This window comes from Lates calcarifer, linkage group LG8 (genome assembly GCF_001640805.2).
Source record: "Lates calcarifer isolate ASB-BC8 linkage group LG8, TLL_Latcal_v3, whole genome shotgun sequence".
Classification (NCBI taxonomy): Eukaryota; Metazoa; Chordata; class Actinopteri; family Centropomidae; genus Lates; species Lates calcarifer.
In genome coordinates this window covers 23712585-23732474 of record NC_066840.1, presented here as the reverse complement: position 1 = coordinate 23732474, position 19890 = coordinate 23712585, and the positions used below count along the sequence as shown (strand labels likewise).

Sequence of the window (19890 nt, the reverse complement as noted above, 5' to 3'; positions counted from 1 at the left end):
ACAAATGGATAAATGAGTCCCTTCAACGAATAACTCTGCTATTTTTGAACCTGGGCCTTAAGTCAAGCTCTTGCAACTACAGGATTTTTTTTCTGGCTGTTGCCACCTTATTTGCGTCGCCATCTTAACATGGCATTTGGCATGAGCATGAGCTAGCAGAGGAAAGTGCAAGGCGACATGATCTTCACTCTTAATGAAGGTTTTATGCGATTCCACTGATTGACAGGTGATAAAACGTAGCAGTGCACTGGATAAGACTCAGGAAAGCTAGCACATTTAACTACACACTCTCAGGGCCCCCTTATCTAAAAAAATACAATTTCAGACACACAGATATAAACTAGCTCGACTTGCAAGCTCATGCATTCATCATGGAGTCCGTCATTTTTGACCTTGAGATAAAGACGCATTGAATAAAACGGCAGAGTAAAAACGATTCCATTTGTTATGCTTGTCAGCTGCAGTTTGATAAATCATTTATGATCAAGGACGACATCAGTTAATATTATCGTCATAACAAATACCATAAGGACAATGCTTTCGAATGTTCAGAAAGCAGGACCAAAGATTAAGAGCACATCTGAGTCTTAACACTAGCAAAGCCATGTTTCCATGGTTCGACTTGCTAATGCGACAAGATGAGAGCCAGAGGTTACTGTAGATAAGAGGTTAAAGGTCAGCTGTACAGACTCGTGTGAAGAATGTGTCTGTGAATAATCCTCATGCACACGCCTATATGTGCCTGTCAGGAAGATTTATCCTCATATACAAATACAGTATGGTGAGAATAAAGGGTCTTAGTCTGCTGTACAAGTCACGCTTTAAACTTAATTACATTCTTTGATCGTCCTGGGTTAAGCTTTTACATCCATATACTGTATTTGGATAAGGTGGAGCCTGGCTTAAAAGGAAAATCACAGTAAAGCCTGTTAAATCTATAGCATCATATATTAAATCTATCTTGAGTCAGACAAAATGAAATTCTTGTGTTTAATACCCAGACACCAGAACATCATGTACAGTATGAAGTTTATTTTGGCGGAGCAGACACTTCATCAACTGGGGGAAAAGTTCTTTAGAGCACACTGTTGTTGTTTTTATGTCCAAATGTGTCTTCAGAATGACTCGTTCATTGTTGTAATTATGTGAAGAGCTAACTGAGCTAACTTTAAAACCATGCTAGCAGTCTGTCCTCGTGACTGTAGGTACTCCAGAATAGTTAATGCATAAAACAGTCGACTCCACGCCGGCTACGTCCGTCCAGCATATATGTGTTGAGCATCTGGAACATATGCCATCTGTCGGACAGTAATCCCGCGCACCATGATGTAATATAAGTCAATGTTTACATGATTGCATATTTGGTTGGTGTTGTCCATCTGTGTGCGTGAGGGAGAAAGACAGAATGAATACTGCATAAGAAGATTATGTGCACAAGTGTTATTTCTGGTTGAAAAACTGGATTTTCTTCAAGTTAATACCAAGACTTGAACATTTTGATGTTGTTGTGTGATATTTTTAGCTTTTGTTTCTCAACAGGCTGATTTTATTCCTAGTTTCCAAAAGTTCCTTCTATTTTCTGATCGTTTTTGACAGGGATTTTGTTCTTTCTGGATTTGTGCAGAAGCCTGTCAGGTTTAAAATGTCCACATGATGAACTGGTTCTGACAGCTGCCCATATGGCTGAAGCATAATGGCTTTTGTTATTCCGGGGGTAAATCAACGGGTCGTGATCGTCCTCGGTCTCCTCGTGACCTCTCTGTCAGGCCCGACCTTCGCTGTCCATCCTCTCAGAGGAAATTTACATTCCCTCAAACAGCTGAACCTTGTTCCATCACTGTTATGATTGAATTCTGCACAAGGGAAATGAAGTATGAATAAAAATGCATTTTTGGACGTGTTAGTTCATTTTACTGGCTCCAGGATTGTCTCCATTTTAGCAGTGTGTCAAAGTTTTACTTAAAAGGCGTGTGAATGAACAACCAAATGCTGGTACTTTCCCTATAAATTAAAACAATTACAGATGCACATACATCATGCCATCATGCCGGGTCAAATGTCAAACAAATAGCCGCATTTGCATAAATCTGATTCGGTTTAATACATTTATGTTAATGCAATCTGCTCATCCATCAACACCACGAGTTGTTTTTTATAATGTGTAATTAAAAGTTAAGCCTGTAATAATCTAAATGATTGTGTCAATTTGTTAATTGTGATCTTCTGTCTGCAGGGACTCTCTGCATTTATGGTCACATGAATGTCAGCGCTGCAGGCCAGATGCCGGTGATGGAGGAGCTTGTCAGTGAGAGGTGAGAACTAATCAGCTCTTGTATTTGTGATTGAACACTTCCAACTCCTCGTCACATCCACTTTGTAATAGACGACCAAACTTTAATGCAGCAAAGTGACAACTCTGCAGCTTTATTTCTGGGGACACTTGATGTTACAGTTTGATTTTGTCCTTTCTTCAGATTTTATCTCAACACTTTTCTTCCAGTTTCTTTTAATCTAATATTTTGACATGAGCAGTTTTGCATCCCCACCGTCTGTGGTTATGTTTCCAGTTTGTCCGTCCCAGTCTTGTGAACGTGATATCTCAGTAACACCTTGACGGAATTTCTTCAGATGTGGCACAAACGTTCACTTGCACTCAAAGATGAACTGATTAGAAAGGTCAAAGGTCACTGTTACCTCACAAAACATTTCACACAGTAGTTAACTGCAACTGGACTGGTTGGCAGAGGCATATCAGTACCCGAGGCGGTAATACCAGTTGTGTAAAAAAACTTCTGTAAACGCTGTAAGCTGAGAAAACACCAGAAACACTGGACTGTCTGTTCTCACTTTATCTCAGCTTCAGTACTTGTAGGCGTAAATTTTCTGACTCTGTCGAACTCTCCTGGAGGCATGAAAACCATTCTTTTGAAAGATATCCCCTCATCTCTTTTATATACTTTACAGCACCAGGGCCGTGCACCGTGAAGCCGTACCGACCCAAACATTTTCAAATCCTGTAAATAAAAACCACCAGACAAGCCCTTAGAGAGGAACCACAGAATGATTAAAAAATACAGTATACAGCAGAATGTATTGAAAAGCTACAACGCCTGTGTGCATCTGTTCATCGACACAGACTGTCGCCTCTTTATCTGGGGAAATACAGCAGCAGACATGGCTGCTTCATTGTGTAATAAACCAGTCTCAAAGGTCTGGCAGATCAAAAAATGAATCGAGTGCTCTGCCTCCTTCTTCAAGGGCATCCTATCCTGAGATATTTGGTTCAGCTGAGGAAACAATAGACAGTGTGGGATTTCTACTGCCTCTGTAGTTTTCTTGCCCTCAGGCTTGTTGGTTTCATTAAAGCAGGGATCCTGCTGAAACTGTTGGGTGGTCTTTTTTTGGCAGCTTTGGAATGTAAAGACTCATTTTATAGCTTCCTCCGCTTGGCTAACACTCTTCAGCCCGCAGGGTGAGAGAGAGCAGATTTGAAATTTCCTTAAATCGTCACTGCGAAGGTGCAGTGGGAGCACTTCTTTCATGACTTTGACTCACAGACCGATAAGAAAGACGGTACACAGAGTGAAAGACGCAGAAAGAGGCTAAGACAGGCTCGATTAAGAGATGGTGGGTTTTCACGACGTGACCCAGTTTCCTGCTTGCGTATGGGATCCATATCAGGTTGACGGCGGCCTCCAACAGCCTTGACAGAAAGAAGCCTAATGACTTGAGCCAGTGAGTGTGATTTATGTCGCCCCTGCCCACATGTTGCCCTACATACATACATACATACATACATCCCGGTATCACATATGTGTTGTGACACTGATGAAGACGAGGTGGTAGATAAGTGACACACATCCATGCATTAAAATGAGAAAGTGAGTAAAGATCCTGTCAGAGACCAAGATCATCTGCTGCTCTCTCAGTGGATCCTTTGGGTGCTGTGGGTTGCGGGGTGGTGGCTGGATCAGATCTGGATCTGGGGAGTTTGGAGGCCACGTCAACACCTTGGGCTCTTTCTCATGTTCCTCGAGACATTTCCGAGCAGTGTTTGTGGTGCGGTGGGAGCACTGTCCTGCACTTCCTGTGCCAGATGTGGGTCATTATGTCCATCATGTGCACTTTCCCTGCATGGGATTTTGAACGTTATCCACAACTGGACTGGGTGTGAATGTGCTGAGACAACGCAGCAAGGTTAACTGGAAACCTAGCAGGATCCTACAGTTGTCATTTCCCTTTTTGTTTTTACATGCAACTTGAATCATAGCTCTGCAATTACACGGTTACTGTTTATCCACTGTGTTTCTTCCCTGCATCGATGATTTCACCTTGTGCATGCACCTCAGTAACAGAGATTTAAAACTCATGAATGTGAATTTATTTGAAACTTATCTTTGTTATCAGTGTCCAAAAGGACTAATATGTCAGTGCAGGGACCTTAAGTGTGCACATACAAACATACTATTATAATAGCACTGCTTAAAATCATTCAGTATCAGTTAGCCCACATGATTTACAAACTTCCAGAGAGTAAATCTGAAGTTTTAATTAGCCAGCGTGACTCCTAATGCATAACCCAGATCTGTCAAGGGGGCAAGATGATTCGTTTTCCATGTCACACCGTTTTTATGTAATAACCTTGGGTGGGATTGTGCAGATGGCTTAGAGTCATTCAGCCTGTGATCTTATTTAACGTCACAAACATGTGTCACCTTTATTTGGCAGGAATATTTCACCATATGTGTCAGGACATGGAACAAGAATCCACCTTTTCACTGCAGTATTCGTAATTTATCCATTTAATTATCTGCACGTGGTTCATTTGTGCACAAAGTGAAGCAAATGAATCCTCTATCAGTCGGTTTTGGAGGCTTCCCAATGTATTTGTTGTATTATAACTGTGTCAGAATGCAGATGTGGAGAAACCTTTCCATCCTGCCACACCGCTGAATGAAACAAAAGTGCTCATCCACCATGTCTGCTGCACATGCTGAATCTAAAATTGATCTCTTCTTAGTCTGGCCATATTTTGAGTTTTATTTACTTTATCTCACAGTGCAGGTTTGAGTTATAGAGAGAGGCTGTTTGCTCAAGTTCTGCCAAAGCTGCACAGTCGGGGCTTTAACAACAATCCTGCTTTTAGCTTCATATTCCGTCTTTCTGCACTGTTTGCATCTTGTATTTAAATCGACATTAGATAAATATGTCAAAGGTCAAATTTCAGCTCTTCTGGTAACAAATGGGATGGCTAAAACAAAATAAATTCACACTAAAACTCTTTCCAGAAAGCATCAGCTGCCCTTGAACGAGACCCTGAAAGTCTCCCAGTTAACACTGCATGACAGAAGACCGTCCCTCCAAATGCCACACTATATCCTCCTTCAACCACCACCTAATATTTTGCACGTCAAACACATCCTGCAATGTAATAGCTCATGTCAGGGACTTTTATGCAACTGCCGAGCGCGGTCATCCCGGAACAGGCCCGACGTGTTCGAGCCATAAGTCAATACGACGCAGTCAGTCAGACTCTGGAGCGATCAGGTAGCAGCGAGCTTCTCTTTCCTCTCCTCGAATCAGCTTTCCCTCTCGCTCTGCTGTTTACTCTGCCTCTCCTCGCCACCTCAGGTGTCCTGTGACAGATCCTATTTTCAGGATGAGTGCTTTCACTGGCAAAGTTCGGCCTCGGGAAACCAAACAGAAAGACACCAAGAACGGGTCGCCTCCGCCCCCACTCCTGTTGTTACAGTACATTTGTCAATTGCTTTCTCGTTCACTCTTTTATTTGCTCATTCATCCAGTTCAGGCAGCTGCCATTCATTCATTCTTTTGTGTGATGCATTCAGGGACATAAGTGTAAACTACCGTGTGTCTGCTGAAGAGCACCTGAGAAACAGAGACTTTCTACATGAAACTGCTTTATTCAGTTTTAATTATTGTGTCTGTCTTTTGGAGAGGAGGAGACCTTTGAGGATCATTCAGCTCCCAGTAAAAACCTCCTGAACTGTAAACACTGAAGGAATCTTAACCTGCAAGTGAGGAAGCTTTTAAAATATCAGAGATTATAAACAGAGTTTGGTGTGTTTGTTACAGCGACAGCACTTCCTGCTCCAGTTCAGTCTGTTTTTGCAGTAAAATGTGAACTTCCACTCTTGTAATTGTACGTCACCTGTTGTGTGACAGTAAATGAACTCTGTAGTTTGTGTTTTACAAAGTGTGTGTGCGGGGTGTGGCAGAGTTTATCCTCTGTACTCCTGCATCTTTTCATAACATTCATCATCTGCCACCTCCAGCCACCTGTAGATAATTCCAACACGCTGGCAGCATCAGTCCGCGGAACAATCTGCGTCTGCTTCACTTTCTTCCATCTCTCCATTCAAGCCTTAGTTATGCCGTTTGGTGGCTGTGTAGCAGAGTGCAGAGTTGGCAGGCAACACAGTACACCGTCTTTTTCTTTCACCGGCTGAATAATTCATTCAGCAACTTCTTACGTAATCTCAATAAGAAATCCTCCATTCATACAAAAAAAGCATTTGCTGATGCATGAAGCTGAGCTCGCACACAAACACAAACACACACACAAACACACTCACACAAACTGAGGCAGCGAGGAAAAAAAAAGAAAAGCAGGACGCCTTGGCTTCCATTCAACTCAGGCAGGATCGGATCTATGAATCGAGGCACGCTAACGATTCCGTCAAAATCTCCGGCAATGACACTGACGTCTGTCAACCCGCTGAATCTGTTATCCTCCCAGATGGAGAGGAGTCGGCAGGAGGTGGTGTGTGTGTGTGTGTATTATACAGTGTTTCTAACCCGTTTCCATTCATGCCTGACAAGGTGATTTATCCCACCTGTCACTGATAGCACTTCCAGGCACGTGCAGGTTCAGCCTCCGGCGTCTCCTCCTGCTCTTTGATCCTTTCCTTTCAGAAAATGACACACATTCAGAAAAATCCTCCATCAGCCTGCTCCTTCACGCATCTCATGTCTTCGCCTCTAAAATGATTCACTGCGGGTGTGGCTGCCACTGAGGACAAAGTCAAGCCCTCTGTATTTTTCAGGGGTTATTTCATTGACACGAATGAGCTGTGGTACAGAAAAATGTTTTTTAAAAGCTGATAAAATTGTTTTTGTGTTTTTGTATCTTTAGTTCGCTTAACCTTGGTTCCAGCAGCAACAACACGCAGCTGTTTTCTGCAAAAAAATAAGCTTGGTAAACCACTGTACACGACCTGTCCAGCACCAAATGGCAAAGTTAGAGACTGGTTGGTGAAGAGAGCTGGAAAGCTGTGGGGGCTGTCAGTGTCCAGGGAGGAGACATGCAGCCACAGGAGGAGTGATAGTTTCAGTTTTCATGCTGCTCCATTAGAAAAGACCCTCGGCCAGTTGTGGGAGATAAACGAGAACATTATCATATACTGATTTAGCTGTATAGTATAAAGTTCTAGAAATATTTATGAGAAGAGATGGGGATAAATGCCTGGTCAGGGGGAATCTCTTTTTTTTTTGCTTTAATTTTTAATTCACTGATATTGAGCCTTAGAGAATTCTCATTTTAGCCAGATTTAAAAAGAAAAGTGGAGCTGAGAACAGAGTATATTAAACTGTATTAAACCCACAAGACACTTCATTTATTAGCTGATTTGACAGCATTCTGCAGTTTGGTTTCTGTATCAAACAGCTGAAATAACTGAGGAAATTCAGATTTTTTCTTGTAATTGAAGGTGGTGGACTTGCACACTAAAAGCTTCAAGAGTCAGTCGTGCTGTTAGAGCTCACAGATGAGGAAAAAAAGAAATAAAACCTGAAACTTCAGCATCTCCACTAAAACAAATATGTCATATTTAGAGTTGAGGTGCAGAACAATTAGCTAACTGCTGCTGACAAGTGGCTCTGAACTGAAGTCTGAGTCGATCTCTTTGATACACACAGTCTGAAAACTGCTGCACAAAGTGTTTATGATCTTACACACACACACACACACACACTGAATGTATTGTTTTTTTGTGTTTTTTTCCTCTGAAATACAATCACATTTAAGTATGGTATCTGCAAACACTCACAGAAAATCCTTTGTACACATTCTCAGCCACAAACACACACACACACACAAACATGCAGTAGCTGTTCGGGAGCGTATTTTAATGATGTGGAGGAGGACGAGGAAACACTGCTGTTTGCTTTGGGTTTCTGTGTTGTGGTTTTGATTAAAGCTGCAGCAGCTGCTTCGCTGTGTGGAGGGGATTAGACCAGGAGAGGGAAACAGGAGGGAGAATTTACAGCTGCAGGATACATGCAGGAAATGCAAAACTAAATATGTAAAGTCACCTCCACACACTCTGCATCTGTGCATCATATAGAGCTTTAAAATGATTGTTTAAAGATGCTACATTGGACGTTTATTGAGGTGTTACTGTTAGGAAAGGTAATAGTTTTATGATGCACTGGTGTTAAAATAATTAGTGCAGCTCCTTCTTATCAGTGTTCTTCCCTCCGTCCTCGTCTGGCCCTCATGAGGCGACCTGCCTCACAAGGTGAAATCATACAGCGGCGCCTCACATCATCTCTCATCACGTCGAGTCGTGTGGTTGTGTGCGTCTGGAGGAGGGCGGCTTGGGTTTCTTGTCACTTTTGATCTTCCGAGGAGATAAAGAGGACGAGCGTGCTGAGGAGAGGAGTTTCACCTCCTGATTACGATCAGGTAGATGTGACAGACATGTTCCGTCTACCTGTGAAAACCCAAATCTTCCCTGATTACATGCGACCAGGAGGATGTGAAATCCTCAGGGGGGCAAATGTGCAGACTTTTTTTTAATGTGGTAAAGATACTGAAAATACACCACTGTTACCTGCTGTCTGAACAACAGCTTACATTCGTTCCTGTTTCTACAGCCGTATCCTTCAAGTCAGAATTCCCTGTATTCACTGTAATAGAAGTGTTTTTAATGCAGTTTATAAGGCGGTGCAGGTCAGAGAGAAGAACTGTAAAAGCAGGTGTACTGTTTCCTCCAGGCGTCCCATTCAGGAAGAGGACACTTGCTCTTTTATTACCCGAAACTGTAGATGAAACTGTAGTCAGGCGCCATAGTTTATTTAAAACCACGTCCTCTCTGATCACATGACCCGACAGCCCGTTCAGCCACCTCACTTTTGTAACTTCTTATTAAATCATACGTCCTCCAAACACTTATTATCTCTGCTTAACTCTTATCTTATTCTTTGTTTACACTCTTTCACATTTGCACTTACTTTCTCTCTTTTCATATGATCTCTTCATCTTCATAAAGATGTTGTAAAGAGACTAAAACTTGACTTTTGCTCCTGTTTGGTAATCGATGATTTGGAGCCGGTTCAGTTTTGTTCTCATTAAATACACTGCATGTGTTGTAGAGCAACAGTTTAATTAAAACCCACTTCTCTCACATTTCTGTTTGTCTGTGAAGTTATACAATCACTGCAGCTTTTGGACAAGTATGAAGATGTAAGATGTTTCAGTAACAGGAAAAAACTATAGGAACTAGTTTGTTTCAAAACTGTTGTGAGCTGAGTTTTAATACAATCATGTATTGTTTTCATCCCCTGAAATTTCAGGTAGTAGATATGTACTGTACAGAAACATACTCAGTTTTATTTCTGCTTTACTTGTGTCACTTGCTTCACATGACACATTCAGTTTGAGGACAATAAAATGGTCTAATATTTACTAATAAACAGTCTCCCCTGACTTTAAATAGAATAATACATTTGTGATTTATAGTGTTACTTGGAGTGAAGTGGCTCCATTTTCCTGTATCGTAGTATTGTGGATGTTTGTATCACGGTTTCTGTCCTGGTTTCAGAGTCAGGTTTCGATAAAGTCGCCCCAGAGCTCCATCAGAGTTCTGCGAATGGAAATAAAAACTTTATGACTGATGAATAATTCCACATCACTGTGTAAAAATTCCCGTGTTTATAGCAGAGGTCTCCAGAGGACGCACAGTAATTTGGATTGGAGTTATATTTTCATGCCCTTTGCCTCAAAGCACTTTGCAGCAGAACGTGTCGGTTTTTTAAAGTGACGAATCTGAAAGGCAAATTTCATCCCTCTTCTGTCATGGAAAGAGCAGGCGGGTTATTGACCCAAAATTAAGCCTCATTTTCCAAATCTATTTAACACTGGCTGCAGGGCGGCATAGCAAGCAGGCCGGCTGTCCATCAGCTGGAGGACCGCCACACAAGAATCTGCTGGAGTGTCCTTGAGCAAGACGCTGAGGTCCCTACAGTCTCAGGATGCTCCGCTCTGATCTTCCCGCTGATCTCTGATCAGTCTTGTCACGTTGTGCTTTAAGACACATACATTAGTTCTCATGACGCATCCTTAAAGTGATTAATATCTTTGACTGAATTGAGATGTTTGAAGTTCACTGCGTCAGAACTCTTCACTAACATCACATGAGGTTTTAGTCATTTTACTTTGACGTATAATCGTAGGTTTAGGCAACAAAACACCTTGGTTAAGGTTCGATAAATAAACAGGTAGTGTCTGAAGTCACTGAGAACTTTTTCTGTATTAAACCAGACCAGGAGCTTTCCCTGAACCTGAACCAGGAGAGTCTAAACAGAGCCATTTAAAGTTTAATAATGTGGTCAAAATACATGGACAGTTTCCTTTGAGATCAGATGTGTTTTTTATATGTAAAACATCTCACACATTATCTCTGTGTCACTGTCTGTCTGATACACAGATTTCTTTCTGAGGCTGTTTCTGCTTCTGGGCTGTGTGTTTTCCTCACGATGCACGGTGAAGCTTTGAGCCAAAAAAGTGGTATTTTAGTCTGGCGTACATACTCCAGGTTTGTCTCTCGCCTGCGTCTGTTTGGTATTTTGGTGACTGGCTGTCAGCTCGACTGTGGCTGAGTGGGAGGGGAGCTGCAGTTGGGCTTGTCAGGAGGGATCAGGCCTCGCAGAGCGGCTCTGCTGTCATCTTGGTCCTCCTCAGACCAGATCCAAGATGCACGCTGAGGAGAGCAGGAGGCAACTGGATCATTTTCGTGTTTATACCAAGTATTAGCAGACTGAGCTGAGGCTTATTGACCCTTTCTGACGATGATGGAGATCAGTAGAATTCTTTTAAGATGGAAAAGACAGAATGGTGACAGAACGAGTGAACATGTTGGTAACAGTAGCGACTGGTGGGATGAAACAGTGCATCTACACATACTTATATACATACGTATATATACTACAGATACATATGTATAGAAATGTGCATTGAACCCATCTAAACCATAACAAAGAAACAAAATAATGTCAAATTTCCCACGTGCACACACACACACACCAGGCAGCGTCTCCTGTCCAGGTCTGTAAAATAAAATCGCTTTGACTCACATTTACCCACCTGCATGAATTTCTCTTGTCAGCTCACTGCAGCTTCTTCACTGGCTGCCCTTTACCAAAGAAAACAAGTAACCAAGCAACAGAGAGGACACTCACATCTAATCAGCTGCCGAGAGAGAAACAAAGTGCTATATTTATGTGAAGTAAAACCTTTAAAAGAGGAGAAAATAACAGAGAAATGTAACTTAAGTTGCGCCCTGACTACAGTATGTATTATACCTGACTTAAGTAATTTGTGGAAAGGTTAGATAAGTAAACAATAAGTTATTTCATACGTAGACCAATGTGAGCTTTATGGAAAGCATTTAACCAAAGGTCTGATCTCCAGAGTACAGCCCACACAGCCTGCAGTGTGTGTGTGTGTGTGTGTGTGTGTGTGTGGAATGTGGGTGTATGCACGTGTAAGTTTGTGAATGTTAATTTGTCCCATTAACACAGTAAATTTCACACTTGAACAAAGACAGCAGGGAAGGAGGAGCAGCTGGAGTGAATCAGACACAAACAAAGTCTGTGTTTGGATAAAATTAACTGTAACTATAAATCAGAATTCTACTTTACAGAGAAGTGGAGAAGTGATGAGGGAGAAACTTTATTTAAAGCTTTGAACACAACAATAGTGCTGAGTGTTTTATTTGTCTCTGACATCTTTTGCCCAAATGTTAAAGGGTCAGTTCAGTTTCAGTTTTATGAGCTGGAGTTTGAGGATATCTGCCTCTGAAATGCCTGCTACTGATAAAAAAAGCTTAAACCAGACTCCATTGACAAAAACAGTAATTTTACCGAGCAGAACACAGGAGCTGCTGCCTCTGTTGGACGTCATGTTCTTGCTCAGTACTGTACTGATTCCAGATGTTTGTCTCTATCAATCATTTACAGCCAAACTCATGGGAAAATAGGGCATTACTGGAAATTATTCTTTAAGTGAATACATTTAAAATAGATCAACTTCTGGAGGAGATGCAGCGTTCTGGGCAGCTCTATCCTCTGTTGGGTGATTCATAGCAACAGTAATGTTCAGGAGGTGTAAACTGTGGCACAAAGACTCTGTCAGATATATTGATTCAAATCTGGGCTCATATTTTAAACCATAAACCTGTCTGATACAGATCCAGCAAACATGAGTGATTAAACAAAAGCAGATAAATGTATTTTTCAGATTTTGCTTTTACTGAGTTTACCACCTGCAGTTTCCCTATCAGAGGAATGAGAAGTTCACACTTCGGCTGCGTGGCTCAGCAGCAGGGATGTGTGGTCTCTGTAGGTGGTGCAGCAGCTTACATTGATTACTGTGGCAAAGCTCAGCTGCTTCATGCTGAGAGTAGATGTGTCACGTCTCTAAAACGTCCTGTGTAGCTCCCCCAAAATTCAGTTATTCCCCCACATCTGTAAACTTCACAGGCTCTAGCATAGCATGATAGCATTAGATTGTAGCTTGCATTCAGGTGTGTGCAGTTTAAAATCACAGCCAGTAAAATGAGAAAGGTGTCAGATCCTCACTTTCTGCAGTGGCTCAATGATCAGCTGAAGACTGGAGGTCAGTGTGTGGATGTAACTGAATGTGAAACAGGGCAAATGCTGCAAACAGACTAATTCTCTCAGTCACCCTCCTCTGGAAAAATAAAACTGATGACCAAGTTGCTGCACAAGGTCCAGAGGACAATAACAGCTGATTTGGGCCTAAGCAGCATTTTCACATTAGTTTGACCCTGACTCTTCTTGCCCGAAGTGAAGTCTGAGGACCTATCTGAGCTCAGCAAATGCAATGACACTGAATGATGGATTAATGTGGGCCAGTCATACCAAGGTGAGAAAAGTCTGCAGAAGCCATTCCCCCTCTTCCTCCCTCCATCATCTCTCTGTTTGTTCAGTCTCCTCACTGTCCGTCTTTGCCAGATTGTGGCCGACTGTTTCTTTTTCAGCTTTCTTTGTCTTCACACTCTGCCTTTCCATTTCTGTCTCTCCTTCCCTTGTTAACCTTCCCAGTGTCTCTGACTCTCTTTTCACTACACTTACACTTTCTTTTCTGAGCTCACTGAATCCAGTGTGGGAATCCCTTTAGCTATATATGCACTCAATATTGCACTCATCCCAGATCTTAAGAGCTTTAGCGAACATCCGTCTCCAGGCAGGAGACTCCACTCCTCACTCCAACACACAGCAACCTCCCAAAATATATCCTAATCCAACAGGAGAGAGATCAACATAAAATACTCTGGCTTCTCTTGCTGCTCTGTATTTCATCTCATATTATTCTCTGAATGCTGTTGCCTTATAGTGCTCAACTATTCTGTCTGAAATTGTAAAAAATGTTGAAACAGTTTCATGTAAAACACAGCTTATATTATAAAATTCTTAACTTCTCTCAGATGAGTCATCCTCAGCATCCTGTGTTGCATAAACACATTCAAATTTCCTTCTTTTCTGAATACATGTAGAGGGAAAGCTGGGGAAGAATCAGGTCACTGGACAATTTCAAATAGCTGTTAGTTTGACTTTCCTGAGAGACAGACGTAGACAAAACTCCACTAAAGAAGGCCTGAAATGCTCCTAATTAGGTTGATTTGTACTGTTATGAATAGCTGATAGCTGTGACGATGCCCAGAATAAGGCATTATTGTCAAAAACATGAATAAATGTGGCAATCACAAGCTAATGAGCAGTCAACTCACAGTCAACAATGTGCTGTAGCTGTAGATTAATTACAGTCTTCTCACTCTCATTTCCACCTTCCATACAAATCAAATGTTTTTAGGTCGAGTGAAACAGGAAGAGATGAGGGAGATGCTGTTCTCAGAGGAAATTTGTTTACCAGAAGGTTTTCACATGAAGTTTTGACAGTTTGCCTGCATTTAATAACTGCACCTGTTGTCAGTTCTAAAAGTTTAAATAAGATAACATATGATAATCCTTTATTAGTCCCATGGCATCAATAAGAAATCAATAAATATTAGTAAATTATAAAACAAGGAAGAGAATTTATAACAACAAATTAACAAATTGTTTTAGATAATGATGTATATATGTCACTTATCAAGGTTGTTCTTAGACATGATTTTAGCCTGATTACATTAAACGTTAATAAGTTGACAGCATATTTCCACTTGTGTTCTGTCCATCCAGATGTGGTTTGGCCGAGGTAGTTACACCTGTGTTTTCAGGTGGCGAATTACTTTCCAACTGCAATCCAGTCACTCAACACACATCTTGATGGTGGGTATATTAAATGGGCTGTTTGTTAAAAAGATAGTCAGTAACCATTAGGCTTGCAGTATAAACAGAAGACCTCTAATATCAGGCTGCTAACAGTGAAAGAAACAGTAACCGTGTGTAACAGGGAATAATGATAAATGTGCGCCAGCAGACGTCAAACTGTGACTTTGAAGGCTGCTGCCAATTCTACTTAACAAAGACATGAATGGCAGGTAAACATACACACCACTCTTCATGCTGTTGCTGCAGTTGTGTTTATGTTCTGCTGTGTAATTGCTCGTATCATCAATACAGAACAGGCAGGGATAAATACCACCTCTACAGTGGCTAACACTATAATTATTTTCAGCAGTCGTTCAGTAAAAAGTAGGATTTCTTTGATAGTTGCGTTTCACGTGAACGTCGCTGGTTTAAAATTGAGCGTACAGTAAGATTTGTTCACCGCCTGTGTGACTTGAATCACCATGCTGGATCTGTGTGATGTGGGGCCAAAACAAAAGCACAGTCATTTACACTTGGTCAGAACATGTTGCCAGGCAACCTAAACTGATGTTTGACTGCGGCCGTCACCAGCTTGAATTTCCCCAGGAGTCCTCGGGAGATGGATGTGTCGTTTCATTAAAACCAAAATATTTCCAGTTGGTCTGTCAGTATGTAAATAAGACTGTGTTTCCTCCACATGATGCGCTCTAACTGCGATTGTTTTGGATTTCAAAATGTATCCTCTGCTGTTGCACACACTGTCACTTGGTGTGGGTATGAGCTTCAGCTTGATGCCAAAAATGGAAAATTAAACTTACATAAGTCAATCTATCACAGAGAAAAATGAGACTGTGTTCCCATCATTTGTGTTTGACTGTGTGTGAGTAATGATAATTCTACTGCTGACTAATATGGCATCAGAAAGGGATTAATGCCGTTTTCTGAGACTGTTCTGCAAAAAACGAGCCTGTAGGTTGTCTCTGCAGCAGTTTATTAAGCGACATATAGTAATTATTATTAGTAATTATAATAAACTAGAAGTGCGTGGAGGAGGAGGTTGGATGGGACAGTGTTGTTTTTTTAATCCATAACCGTTCCACAACCAGTTTTAACCCAAACCACAACCTTTTCTTAATCCTAACTACACTGAGACTGTTTCGCAACGTTAACTGCTCGTTTATTTTTGTTACCATGACGATGATGCTCCAGTACACAGGAGCAAGCAACCTGTAATGCCAACGTAAGGGTTTGTGTGCAGGGACGGTGTCGTGTTGAAACAGGGAAGAGCTTTCCCCAAACTCCAAACGTTTTATATCCAAGTAAAATCAAAATCAAGTGTGCAGATGTATGTCCAGGTAAAGAGCTCTAAACTTTTTGCAGCTTTTAAAGTCACTTCTTGCTTAATTAGTTGGGAATATTATATTAAACACTGTGACTAAAGATTTCATTACAGATTAATCTAGCAAACAAAGTTTCTGTCAATCAGCTAATCATTCCAGCTCTAACAAAATCAGCATCAGTGCAGCCTCATATAGCGTTAGCTTGGTTGTAGGCTCATGGTTATTTGTTAGTTGCACTTGTCATAATTTTCTCTGCAGCTTGTAGTTTTATGGATGTAACTCATGAAAAATACTTTGATTGGGAGAGATTTCTTCTTTCTCTGAAGGCTGTCAGTTCTGACTCATAACCAGTCGGTCGGAGACTGAGCAGCAAAAAGAGACGATTTAGACTTTGGAATGATAATTTCCATGTTAAGAGATGTCAGTCATGTCTCTTTGGAACTGGCAGTTATTTGGTAATTTGGCCTCACCTCTGAAGCATGTCTTTGTCTAATGGGAGCTGTGAGTGGAGATGGGATGTGGTGTTGTGGTGGGTCACATGTGTTAACGCCAGCTCAGTACCAGATTCAGTCAGACCGGGCCCCAGGTGCAACCCATTTCCAGATTTCCCCTGTCGCATTTCAGGCAAAGCCGACATCAGGATGAGGCCAATAAATGGTTGATAATTGGAGGGGAAATGGATGTACTACCAGAGAAACTGATGGAAAGTAAGTGGCCTGTCGCGTGTCACCTCTTCGACTTCAGGATGTGTGCATGTGTGTGGGAAGCTGCCAGAATCACGCCTTGTACCCCCGGGGGAAATTGTTATGAAGACAATTAGCTTCAAAAGACTCGCAGCTCTTCTTATTCCACATTAACACGAACGGCTGTCTGATGCCTCACGCTGCTCTGTCACTAATTTGAGTTTGAATCACACGAGGAATTAGTCAGTGACTTTGGGGAAAAAAAAGGGAAAGAAGTTGCTGCCTGTTTCCTTCTATTGAATTCAGGACTGTGACTCACTCATATTTGTTTTCACCCGCTCTGAAATCACGGAAGGCGAGATGGAGGGTTGGTGCGTGAGGTGGAGAGGAAAAAGCCTGAGCCTCATTATTTCCTACACATTTAATGGCGCCTTAAGTAATCTGCGACCTTTACTGACCCCCTATCAGCCACCAGTATTTATAGAATCCACAGTATATCCTCCTGTGATACACAGTGTTACAATTACCTGTAATTGACACAAACAGTCAAGTAACACTTTCACAGCTGAGAGGAGTAGGCAGGTTAATTAGAGATCAAGTAATTAGATAAGATTAGATCCAGCTGCTGTGTGTGATAAAGGTTTAATACATCACTGTGCTAGATCTGAACACTGGGGTGTCATTGGCTTTTCTGGCTTCAATCCAAGGCTTTATGAATATGATATCAGTTAGTACGTTTTCCTGGGGCTGAGAACTTACCTGTATAATAAAATATCACAATTGGCTCTCGTTACTTATTTAATTTGAGCAGGTAAAATATCGACACTGATGTAAGTGCTGCTCTCCATTCATGAGATTAACTTGATTGACAGATTGCTAAAATTCTTTTAAACCCTTGCGTTTTCTGTGGAATTTGAGCCAGGAGCTATTTAGCTTAGCTTAGCTTAAAGTTTGAAAGCAGAGAGAAGCAGGTGGAAAAATACATCTACTGTGACCTTTAAGGGTCAGTAATTAAAGCTGGGGTAGGCAGGAATCTAAGAGAGGCAAAAATACCTTTCCTCATTCGCCGTGATGAGGAAACGAGCACGGGCACATGCACGCGTTTCACATGGGCGCATAACACAAGCAAGACAAGCAGCACAGCCACAACCATGAGCATTTGGCTACGGTTAGCAGGAGGCAGAACTCTTAGCAACATACGACTTTATGATGACCCTGCAGAAAAGGCAACAGCCTGGTGCTTGTCCAGAAGTACAGGATGTCCTATTGACATGTCCATTTGAAGGGACATGAACACGCTCCAGCCAATAAAAACGCTCTCTCTAAAAAGCCCTGTCATTGGCCAAAATCTGCAGAGCCAAGAGGAGGCGTAGGAGCCTATTTTTGCAGAGCTGCCTGTCCCAGCTGTAGTAAGTATCTTATTGTTTCATGGAGAGTAAGGCAATTTAGGGTTCTGTGTGTTGCCCAAGGACACGTTGACATGTGGACAGGAGGAACTGGCATTTGAAAGTGCACAAATGCAAGGTTTTATTATTTAACACTGGCATCTGAAGGTCTCAGAGAGTCCAGAAGAAAAAGTCAAACAAGGAGAATCCACAGTCTGGACTCTTCTTGTTATCACCATCAGAGAAGAGAAAGTGATTCTGTTCGACTTTTGTCGACAAGCTCTCCTTCATTTTTATTTGGGCCATTTGAGCTTCAATGGACCGCGTACGGAAAGGATGCAAAGCAACGGTCACATTTTGTTTCAGTAAGAAACCCTCTCTGGTGTATTTAATGTCAGGACGGTTAGTGCACACTTATTGTCCTACCCTGCCTACACCATTGGTCACACATCATTAACCGCCACATTCAGGAAGACAGGGTCGGCACATTACGTTCAGGGAACCATCTCAGGAGTCCAAATGAGTTTCAACGACCTGAAATGGGCTCAGCTATTCCTGGACCATCAGTATTACACTGTCAGGAAGCAGGAAGTCCTCACTTAAGGTAGAAGACTGAGAAATGACATGATATGAACATTCATTCTTGTTTCTTGGTAACAACTCAGTGATGAAATCCTACCTCACTGAGGAGTGTCTCTCCTGCCGGGCTGCTGACAGTGTTGTCAACTGGTTTTAACTTGTCATAACACCAGTAGCCTCGGCTTTAGCTGTGTGTCCTAGAACATCCAGTAACGGACAGCTGAGCCAGACCAATCTAGAGAAATGTGAGTTTAGTTGACGAACCACAGCCATGAGCACTGCTGTGTTTTGACCTGAGCAACAACCTGGCAAAAAAAACCCTAGGCTTTCTTAACACTTGTTTATTTTCTGCTGCTGTGCATCAGCCTATTAAAAGTGTTATACACTATCTGTGACTGCTGACAGCTGGTCGGCACCACATCACTTCTTTTGTCTGAGCAACAACTTCAGCCACTTCTCAGCTCTGAACTTATTAAACTGATTCAGAAACTGATTTCAGTGGAAATGTACGATCTTTCCAAACAGCTTTTGTGTCTGCCTGGTTTGAAAACATGAATCAAAAGTCAAGGACGACTTACCAAGTGGGATATTCATCTGACTTACTGAAGCTGATGTCTCAGAGGAGGAAAAGCTCCTGTCAGTCATCTGTCAGTTGGTTAAATGTTGGTCCAATCACCTGAAATGTAACTTTGATGTATGAGACACTGACAGCATCCTGACCGAGAGAATCACAACAAAATGAGTGAGGAGGAGGTGTTTGTGTGCCCAGCAATGAAAAGCAGCTGATGGAAAATTCAAGATTGATACGCAAAATATCCTGCGGGTTGACATCAGGTAAACCGCTCATGTTCACGGCTGGACTTAGAGACTCATTATGAGTCCAACTTTTTCTGTTGTTGTTGCTGCTGTTTAGGAAACGGTTTGTATTTCACTCCACAGTTTTGATTTACCACTTCCTGTGAAAGGAAAAGTGGCCTCACCTGACTCCAGAATTTAAATTCGTAAACAGGATGCATCTACTCATATTCTATTCCCTGTCGCTGCCCCATAAAAATACCCAGTCTGGGTTTTAAAAGAATATTGAAATTGAGGTGTTTTACTATGCAGGTGTAGATATCAGTGGATGCTGTGGACAGACTGGGGCTGTGGTTGATGTGCTTTTCTGATGCTGAGAGGAAAGAAAAAGGCAAAATACAGAGAGTGAATGGGTTTTGATTGATACACAAATTCATCTGTGTGTATGCATGTTTGTGTGAGTTTGAAGGGATCATGTGAGTGTCTGAATGATTGCAATTGTGCGCTGCTGATGATTATGATTGCTTCTCT

General features: G+C 41.8%; 1 protein-coding gene across 1 annotated transcript in view; it reads left to right on the top strand.

Moving 5' to 3' along the window:
- The window catches only part of htr4 (5-hydroxytryptamine receptor 4), a 121452-nt gene that overhangs the window by 38004 nt on the left and 63558 nt on the right, over positions 1-19890 (top strand). Inside the window, 1 exon segment of the mRNA XM_051072567.1 lies at positions 2234-2312. Within this exon segment, the coding sequence (XP_050928524.1) occupies positions 2257-2312 (56 nt within the window). The 5' untranslated portion in view covers positions 2234-2256.